The sequence below is a fragment of the Perognathus longimembris genome, chromosome 20 (assembly GCF_023159225.1).
Source record: "Perognathus longimembris pacificus isolate PPM17 chromosome 20, ASM2315922v1, whole genome shotgun sequence".
In the NCBI taxonomy this organism is placed as follows: domain Eukaryota; kingdom Metazoa; phylum Chordata; class Mammalia; order Rodentia; family Heteromyidae; genus Perognathus; species Perognathus longimembris.
Window position 1 is genome coordinate 28,211,315 of NC_063180.1, and position 9,982 is coordinate 28,221,296.

A 9,982-nucleotide genomic window follows, 5' to 3' on the forward strand; every position below is an offset into this window, starting at 1 on the left:
CTCACCTCTGGCTCAGTTTCTGGTGCTAAATTCCTGTCCAATCTCCTCTTCCCTCTCAGACCACTCCCCATTGCTTTGCTGCCAGGACAGTATCTATCTGAGGCAGGATACACTGAGGAAAATGAGGCCTGGTAAAGGTAACTCAGATACACGGTTATAAACACAGAAGCCCTATCATTGCTTCAAAGACAGACAACAGGATGCATTCCTTCCTGAGAGATGCATTTCTTGCCCTAAGAATTAACATTTGTCTGGCAGGATGGATGCTTTCCTGAGAGAACTGGTCCCCCAAAACTTAAGCAACCCCCTACCTAAAATACAGAAAAGACCCCTTCCTTATCTCAAAAATAAGGATCTGTTTTATGGCAAGATGCATTTTTACCTGAAAAAAAATACCCCAAACATTCAGAAACTCAGAAAAAGTATAACACCAGGAGTAATTAGAATAAAGATAAAACACCTATCTTTGCTTACCTTTGAAGTCATACCCTGGCCTTAACATAGAAATACTCCTGAGGCAAGGAGGTGTGTGTGTTTCTTTTCCTTCCTTTGAGAGCAGTCTGTTAGAGTGTGCCCCTGCCTTTCTGCTAGTCTGCTTTTTTTGTGTGTCTGTTTGTTTGCTTGCCTGCTTGCTTATTTATTAATAAAGTGCTACCAAGTCTTCTTACCATCATGACTTGTCCAGAAATTATTGTGCTGTGATTAAAGTCAAGGACCCTAAGTGAAGAGTCCCTACTTTTAAAGGGAAACTTCACTAACCCTCACCTGCTTCTGGTGACATACCTGCCTCTTTATTGCTGACTTCTCGCCCTGAACTCTCTTCTCTTGGGCCCTACTGTCAGGGTCCACTGATCTCCCTAAGCAAGGCTGAAGGCACCCTTGGCTACATGCAAAGGCCCCATGCTAGGGATGCCTAAGAAACAAGGGTCACGTAGGCAGAGGGCAGAGGCACACACAGTGACCCTGGGCCCTCTCCCTGAACTTTCTCCCAAACCAAGATAAGAAAGTAGCTAGTTTATGCAAGATTGTTAGCTTAAGAGTTTATGTTCACCCCTGGGTTACTTTTCTACTAACATAATGGCTGCTTTGCGAAATTTAGTCAGGCTGGGTGCTGGTGGCTTACGCCTGTAATCCTAGCTATGCAGGATGCTGAGATCTGAGGATTGTGCTTCAAATCCAACCCAGGCAGAAAAGTCAGTGAGATTCTTATTGCCAATTAACCACCAGAAAACTGGAAATGGTGCCATGGCTCAAAGTAGTAGAGTGATGGCCTTGAGCAAAAGTGCTCAGGGACAGCACCCAGGCCCTGTATTCAAGCCCCTAAACCAACCAAAAAAAAAAAAAAAAAGGAAAAAAGAAAAGAAAAAAATTTAGCCTGTAATCCTAGCTACTTCGGAAGCTGAGATCTGAGAATCATGGTTCAAAGTCAGCCTGGGCAGGAAAGTCTGTAAGACTTAAAAAAAAAAAGTAATTGCGGGCTGGGGATATAGCCTAGTGGCAAGAGTGCCTGCCTCGGATACACGAGGCCCTAGGTTCGATTCCCCAGCACCACATATACAGAAAACGGCCAGAAGCGGCGCTGTGGCTCAAGTGGCAGAGTGCTAGCCTTGAGTGGGAAGAAGCCAGGGACAGTGCTCAGGCCCTGAGTCCAAGGCCCAGGACTGGCCAAGAAAAAAAAAAAAAGTAATTGCTAGTCTTGGGGCTTGAACTCATAGCCTGGACACTGTCCCAGAGCCTCTTTGAGCTCAAGGTCAGCACTCTACCACTTGAGCCACAGTGCCGCTTCCATTTTTTTTTTTTTCTGGGTAGTTTATTGGAGACAAGAGTCTCAAGGACTTTCCTGCCACTCTTCTCCTGTGCATGCCTCTGCACTGTGCCTAAGTGACCCTTGCCAGTTAGATATCTCTGGCATAGGAGCCTTTGCACATAGTGAGGGGGTGCCTTCAGTGGTCCCCAACAGTGGGGCACTAGCCTTGAGCTATGAAGCTGAGATGGTGTCAAGGCTCTGAGTTCAAGTCCTAATACAAAAAAAGAAATTTACTCATGACTAGTTACGTACACAGTTTACTGCTTTTCCTATTATGTCATTGTGGATAATAAAAAGTATCTGGGAGATGAACCAGGGGCCTTTGTCCTCTGAGATGGGGGCCCCTATTTTGCCCACTTTGATATCTAAGATTGTGGGGTGTTTTTTGTTTTTGCTAGTCCTGGGTCTTGAACTCAGGCCCTGAGCCCTGTCCATGGTTTCCTTTTGCTCAAGGCTAGCCACTTGAGCCACAGTGCCACTTCTAGCTTTTTCTATATATGTGGTGCTGAGGAATCAAACCCAGAGCTTCATGTATGCAAGGTAAGCACTTTATTACTAGGCCATACTCCCAGCCCCGAGATTGTGTCTTTTTCATACTGTACTGTCCCTTCTAGGAATTTGCTCATTGCAGTGCTGGATGCGACCCTATCAGCCTCCTTCCTGCTGTTTTGCTTTGCCCATTCCTTCTTCCAGGGCTGCCTTCTACTACCTTTCTCCTTCTTCACATGCCTACCAAGCATTTAGAGGTACAGACAGAAACATCTGCCCTTGGCCACACTCCATGGAAGTGTTCTGCCTGTCAGGGTAAGATATTCTTCTGCAGCACTCCCACTTTTTTATTATTTATTTATTTATTTATTTTTAATTTTTTTATTTTTTGGCCAGTCCTGGGGCTTGGACTCAGGGGCTGAGCACTGTCCCTGGCTTCCTTTTGCTCAAGGCTAGCACTCTGCCACTTGAGTCACAGTGCCACTTCTGGCCATTTTCTGTATATGTGGTGCTGGGGAATCGAACCCAGGGCTTCATGTATACGAGGCGAGCACTCTTGCCACTAGGCCATATCCCCAGCCCAGCACTCCCACTTTTGTCCCCAGTGGCCAAGGTAATCTAGCCTCCTGCCAATTACAGTTGTTTTCCCAGTAATCATTTGAAGAAATCTTTATCATGGGACTCATGACCAGCTCTGTCTCCACTGTGGACCAGTACTGGGACTCTACCTCACTGCGGGCATCCTTGTGAATTAGATTGGGTTTTAGGCTTTATTCAATCGATAGAGGAGTTTCATGGTTCGAAGCATTTAACTCTGGAGGGTGGAAAGGTATGCTACAAGCAGGTCTACCCCAAAACTCGCCTCTGGTGTCACCTTCACACACTCATGGGCAGCCCTTGGTCCTGCACCATGGCAGCTTTCCTTCTCTATGTGAAGGACTGACACCCACCCCTTCCCCCGCATTGTCCCAGGGGCATACAGAGACCAGGCAAAACCTCAGGTAAGTGTGAACCTGCTTTGATGTGGAGGCAAGGCAATTTACCTAAGCCCAGGTGTAAACAATCCATTGTGGGCCCAACTGAAGAAAAGCCCCAAACTTCCCAGACCTAAAGGCTTTTTCAATAAAACCTCTGCCTCCATGCTCAGACCCTATATAAGCCTGGTCCCAAACTCACCCCCTTGCACAACCTCCAAACCCGTGGGAAGGCTGTGCCCCTTGCTGTTCCTCAATAAACAGCCTATTCCTTTTCTGTTCTCCATTTTCTTTACACCCAGCAGCCAGAACAGATATCCTGGGACCCATATTCCTGCATGGCAACTGGGTTCCATAGACAGACCCTCTCCCCCAAATCCTTGCCACAGTTGGGACAAGGTCACACTCAGGCTGTATACATGTGTGTTGAGCAAGCTCTTTTAAGTGAAACCCTTGCCACAGTACCAAAAGTAAGGAACTAAAATTACCATGGTGATCAGAATGCAGAGGGGACTTTTTGTTGTTTTGCTGGTCTTGGGCTTGAACTCTGGGCCTGGGCACTGTCTCTGAGCTCCTTTATGCTCAGGCGCTAGTATTCTACCACTTGAGCCACAGCACTGCATCCAGCTTTTTCTGTGATTGTAGGGATAAGTCTCACACTTTCCTGCCTGGGCTGGTTTGAACTGTTATCTTCAGATCTCAGCCTCCTTAGCAGCTAAGATTATAGGTATGAGCCTGTAGGACCCGGTGGAGACAAAAATCTGGCAGCAATCAGCGCTCAAAATCTGCATGCTAAGCGGTGCACATCTGTAATCCTTAACTACTCAGAAGGCTGAGATCTAAGGATCAAGGTTCAAAGCCAGGTCAGGCAGGAAAATCTGAGACTCTTTAATTAAACACCTCCCCCCCAAACAAACAAACAACCAACCCTGGCCGGGTGCCAGTGCCCCACAGCTATAATTGTAGCTACTCCAGAGATTGAGATCGGAGGACCACGGTTTGAAGCCAGCCTGGTCAAGAAAATCTGTGAGATTATTTTTTGTTGCCAGCTTGACCTCAGGGCCTGGGCACTGTCCCCGAGCTTCTTTTGCTCAAGGCTAACATACCACTTGAGCCACAGTGATACTTCTGGCCTTTTCTGTTTATGTGGTACTGAGGAATTGAACCCAGCGCTTTATGCATGCTAGGTAAGCACTTTACCACTAAGCCACATTTCTAGACCCCACTCTGTGAGATTCTTATCTTCAATTAACCACTCAAAAACCAGAAGTGGAGCTGTGGCTCAAAGTGATAGAGCACCACCCTTGAGCAAAAAACCCAGGCCCTAAGTTCAAGCCCCACAACTGACCAAACCCACCCCCCTAAAAAAAAAAAAACACCAAACAAGTGGAGGTGTGGCTTAAGTGATAAAGCACCTTGTGCACAAAAGCTCAGGGAAAGGGCTGGGGATATGGCCTAGTGGCAAGAGTGCCTGCCTCATGTACATGAGGCCCTGGGTTCGATTCCCCAGCACCACATATACAGAAAATGGCCAGAAGTGGCGCTGTGGCTCAAGTGGCAGAGTGCTAGCCTTGAGCAAAAAAGAAGCCAGGGACAGTGCTCAGGCCCTGAGTCCAAGCCCCAGGACTGGCCAAAAAAAAAAAAAGCTCAGGGAAAGTGCCTAGATACCGGGTTTGAGCCCAAGACTTGTGTGTGCGTGCGCATGAGCGCACATGCACACAAACACACCTGCATTTAGACTGTAGCAGCATTCACTGTTGGGGCTGTGACCCCCCTACCCCCGCCGCCACCCACAGGACTGATGGCTCTAAGGCTCCATTAGCAATATATTCAGTCCACCCAGACTCCCAGAAGTTTGGAATGGGGAAGTAAACCATCCCTTGACTACCCAGGAAAGCCCAGGACAGCTCAGTGACTCACACACACTGGCCAAATGTCCTTTATTAGAGTGGGGTCCTAATATTGGGCTCATTCCATTGCTGGATTCACCTGTCTCTCCTTAGGTATCTGCTGAGGGAAGGGGAACTATGGGTGAGGAATAAAAGACTTGGGTTAGAATAAAAGACTTGGCCTGGCCTCATCTTGATAAGGGATGGGTTGCAAACTGTTGTCAGACACAGGACTGCTAGGATAGAGGTCTTGGGTGCCCAGCTTAGTCTGGGAATAGTCCACTTCCAAGGGGTCAGGATTCCTCAGCATCCCCTACCTGCTGCCCTACCCAGAGAGTCCATGGGGATGCAGAAAGAGAAAAAGGCAGGAGAAAAGTAAGGGCTGACAAGGAATACACAGGGCTGGACCCCAGGTTCGAGAGGCCGAAATGTGGTCATGGTGCTGTGGCAAGTGGGGCCAACCGCTCTTGGTCGACTCCACTGCAGGCATCCCCGTCAGGGCGCAGGGTGTGCAGCCAGGTGGCGCTCCAGCAGCGCGCGGTGTGAGAAGACCTTGCCGCAGGCGGGACAGGGTGCGCGCTCAGGCCGGTGGGTGCGCATGTGTACATTGAGCGAGCTCTTTTGAGTGAATCGCTTGGCACAGACTGCGCACTGAAAGGCACGCACGCCGGTATGTGTGACCATGTGCTTGAGCAGGTAGTCGCGCAGTGAGAAGGATCGCCAGCAAACTGCACACTGGTGTGGCTTCTCCCCTGTGGATGACAGGGCAGGCCGCAATGGTTTGTCAGACAAATCTGCTCTCCAAAGCCTTTCCCTGGTAGCAACCTCTCCTCCCTTCCAAACCAGCTATTACACCAGGATTCCCTTGGCGGGGGGGGGGGGGGGGGGTGGTATGTAGGGGGGTGGTGCGAACCTCACTGGAATTCTCCTGGTCATCAGGGAGCCCCTCACAGGGATACAGGACCCTGGCAAGGGTCCTCAAATCCACTACCCACTCAGATTGTCCCCAATCTCTGGGGGCCTTCTCCCCAAACTCATACCTTATCCATTAAATGAGGAGGAAAACTAGGTAAGAGATCCTGCTGTGCTCCACATGGGTAGGGGACCTCTCCTCTCCCATCCTACTAAATAAGGAGCTCAGTTTCCTGGCCCTGTGGGGTAGCCAGAAAGCAATGAAGTCACAGAAGTGCCCAATTCCATCTAGGGCTTAGATCTCTGATGAGCAAGGGACTCAGAAACCTGTGTGGGAGTAAAGGTTTTCCTTTTCCCTCCCACCCAGCTTACCAGAATGGATGAACATGTGCTTGGTGTAGTTCTTCCGAGAGCTGAATGTCTTTCGGCAATGGCTACATTCATAGGCCGACTGCTCAGCACCAGGTGCACGGACAGGAGCGGCTGAGGAGGCTGTGCTAGGAGCCACAGGGGGGACCGGGGCTTCCCCAAGCTGAGCGCTGGGAACTGCATCCGGCTGGAGCCCAGGGTAGAAGGCTGGTGAGGGCACCGGGGCTGGACCTGACTGTGTGGAAGGGGTTGGCCCAGGTGGCCCAGGGGCACCCAGGTGAAAAGGAAAGAGTGCAACAGTGGGCTCTGAGGTCTTCACTCCTGGTGCCCGAGGCCCTACCAGGGCGCAGTCAGGTGGAACAGGGGTCTCTGAGGAACAGCCTTCTGCTGCAGTGCCATCCTCCTCATGCCAAGCAGACATGTAGGTGTCTGGGAATGTGTCCTCAGCCACTGTAGCCCCTGGAAGGAAATCTCTCCCAGCACCACCATAGTCAGCTAGACTAGGGGGTCCAGAGCGGTCCTCGCGAAGGCTGTCAGGGCCGGTAGTGAGGAAGCCTGTAGCACAATCAGGAAAGGAATGAGGTGCCTGGCCCTCCCCTAGGCCACCAGTTTCGCCCTCTTCACATTCAGTCTCCTCATCAGTCTCCTCCTCATCGTCCTCACCTCTGTCATCGGGGGCTGTGGGCAGTGCTGGCTCTGTATCCGGCCCCTCAGCCTTGCTAGGCCCTTGGGGCGCGGGCAGCTGTAGGCGTGCGGGCTGGCGCTGCTTGCGGCTGTGTGCAGTACCCAGGTGCCCTGGTGGGCGGGCAGCTAGCAAGTGGCGCAGGCGGTGGCGCAGCTGTGCAGGCGCAAGTGGCGGGGGCACAGGTGCGGGTAGGGGCACTGCTGCTGGGGTGCCTGGGGCACGTGCTCGTGCGATAATCTGTGTGCACTCATCGATGACTGTCTGGATGCGAAGCACAGATGCTGCGGTGAGCACCTGCAGCGCCTCGCCCTGGGCCACCACGAGTGAACCGCTGTAGAGGAACTCGACGAGCTGGCGCACGGTCTGTGCAGGCACCACCGGGGGCACGCGGATCTCGGAGTGGCCCAGCAGCAGCTTGTCCTGGAAGAATGGTGAGCCTGCAGCCAGCACACATCGATGTGCGCGCAGGGAGGCCTCACGTATGCGCACAGTTACATCACAGAAGTGCCCACCCAGCCTCTGTCCATTGAGGGTCTCGAGTAGAGAGCGGGAGAAGTTCTGAAGGTGGATGTGGTGTACTGCCTCCGCCACTGCCATCTGCTTGGGACAAGGAGATGGGATAAGGCAGGTCATTCAAGGGGCTCTTCTGCTCTAGCCTCCTGGTCCCCTCAGCCACCACCACAGGATAGGTGGCTCCTAGGCCTGGCTGACTCCATGGCTTCCCAGAACAGTCCCTGTTACTAACACAAAGGACATGCTGACCTCTTCCCATGCCCTTGCTCCAGGTCCTTTGCAATGCTTTACACCTTCCAGCTTCCAGCACACCTCCTAGCCCTTCTCTGCCCCAAGGAGAGCTCACCCAACTCCCAACTTCAATATCTATCTATCTATCATCTTTTTGCCAGTCCTTGGACTTGAACTGAGGGCCTGGGTACTGTCCCTGAGCTTCTTTTGCTCAAGGCTAGAACTCTACCACTTGAACCACAGCAACACTCTGACCTTTTCCGTGTATGTGGTACTGAGGAATCTAACCCAGGACTTCATGTATGGTAGGCAAGCACTCTACCACTAAGCCACATTCCCAGCCCTCCAATATTCTTTTCTTTCTTTCTTTCTTTTCTTTTTCTTTTTTGCTAGTCCTGGGGTTTGAGTTTAGGTCCTTGGCTTCCTTTTGCTCAAGGCTAGCACTCTACCACTTGACCCACAGCACCACTTCCAGCCTTTTCTGTTTATGTGGTGCTAAGGAATCAAACCCAGGGGTTCATGCATGCTAGGCAAGCACTCTACTGCTAAGCCACATTCCCAGCCCCTCTCCAATATTCTTTTTTTTTTTTTTTTTTGCCAGTCCTGGGCCTTGGACTCAGGGCCTGAACACTGTCCCTGGCTTCCTTTTGCTCAAGGCTAGCACTCTGCCACTTGAGCCACAGCGCCGCTTCTGGCCGTTTTCTGTATATGTGGTGCTGGGGAATCGAACCTAGGGCCTCGTGTATCCGAGGCAGGCACTCTTGCCGCTAGGCTATATCCCCAGCCCCCCTCTCCAATATTCTTAAGCCAAATCCTCTACTTCACTCACCAAACAGATGACCTCTACTAGTTGTGTTCATTTCCTCACTGCCAAATATTATTCTTGGCTCATTCTGCACCCACTTCAGTTCCAAGGGAGTCAACAAATAGGATACATAGACAACTTGTCCACCCTCTACCAGCCTGTCTCTTCAAGGTCAACCCCTATACCTTTAGGGTCTATTGGGGTTCTCAAGCTCAATCTTTTTTTTTTTTTTCCTTTTGGTCGGTTGTGGGGCTTGAACTCAGGGACCCTTAGCTCTATCCCTGAGCTCTGTTGCTTAAGGCTAGTGCTCTACCACTTTGAGCCACACATCACCACCGGTTTTCTGATGGCTAATTGAAGATAGAAAGTCTTACAGACTCTATTACCAGGGCTGATAACAAACCTCGATCCTCGGATGCCAGCCTAGCTAGGATTACAGGCGTGGGCTACCAAGCGCCTGGCTTCATAAGCAAAAAATAACTCCAAACCAAAAAACCCAACTCTTCCCTTTACTCCAGCCAGCCTTTCTTCCTTTCTCCCCGGACCATCGTCTGGCCTCAGTACATCTCCCAGCCTGCAACAGTAGCTACTGGCCTGGGCTGCTGGAGGTCACCTCGCCGGGTCCCCTCCAAGTCCCCACCTCCTGGTCCTTCCCCGTCAGCGGCCGGGGAAGCATGGGGAGACCGAGCCGACAGGGAGCTCGGAGCCCTCCATGGCACCAGCTAATTCCTCAGGCGAGCCTTACCTCCGCCAGGGCCTCCGCCCGCAGCGCCCTTCCCGGACGACCAGACCAACCCGCAGGGCTCGAAACCCTTCTCTCCGTCACCCCCGGCCAGCTCGGAGCCACCTCACCCAGAGGCAGCAGGGCCTCCAAGCATCCTCAGAACAAAGACCCGGGGGGGTCTCCCCGCCACGCCTCTGTCCACGTCACGCACCTCGCTCCCAGCGCTCAGTCCCGCTCGGCGCACCCTTATCCGCCCCCGTCCCCGCGCGAGCCCCTCGGACCCGCAGCGGCCCGCGTTTCCTGCCCGCGCGCCCCACGCGCCCGGCGGCCCCGGTCCTGCAGCGCCCCCTCGCGTCCGCGGAGGGCGCCGGGCCCCTGCCCAGGCCCGCCCGGGTTTCCCCGCCCGACCCCACCTCCAACTTCTCCGGCCGCAGGCCCGGCAATGGCCACCACTGTTCATCAACCTGCAGGCCGAACTTCCGGGCCGCAGCGCCGGCGGAACCTGGAGCCGCGGCGTCCGCGGAACGCGAATCGCAGCGTGCTTCCGGGGTTTCTATGGAGATCGGCCGCCGCCAGGCCACACT

At 52.5% G+C, this 9,982-nt stretch overlaps 1 protein-coding gene across 6 annotated transcripts; it reads right to left on the minus strand.

Moving 5' to 3' along the window:
- Positions 1-5,193: 5,193 nt before the first annotated feature.
- Zbtb45 (zinc finger and BTB domain containing 45) lies at positions 5,194-9,982 on the minus strand. 6 transcript variants are annotated; one of them, XM_048368847.1, is made up of 3 exons: positions 9,863-9,982; positions 6,444-7,722; positions 5,194-5,911 (listed from the first exon to the last, which is right to left on the minus strand). In XM_048368847.1, exons 2-3 carry the CDS (start codon positions 7,720-7,722, stop codon positions 5,655-5,657), a joined length of 1,536 nt encoding a protein of 511 aa, XP_048224804.1. In that variant the 5' UTR covers positions 9,863-9,982; the 3' UTR covers positions 5,194-5,654. The 6 variants fall into 6 exon arrangements, with proteins under 6 accessions (XP_048224804.1, XP_048224800.1, XP_048224803.1 ...); XM_048368843.1 differs by having other exon boundaries at positions 9,812-9,878; XM_048368846.1 differs by lacking the exon at positions 9,863-9,982 and adding an exon at positions 9,610-9,717.

Bases quoted from the DNA above. Each gene is read 5' to 3' on its own strand.
- Zbtb45 (XM_048368842.1), bottom strand. From the start codon at position 7,758: ATGACCTGCCTTATCCCATCTCCTTGTCCCAAGCAGATGGCAGTGGCG. The intron at 5,912-6,443 runs GTAAGCTGGGTG...TGTCATCCACAG, and splicing joins GCACATGTTCATCCATTCTG to GGGAGAAGCCACACCAGTGT.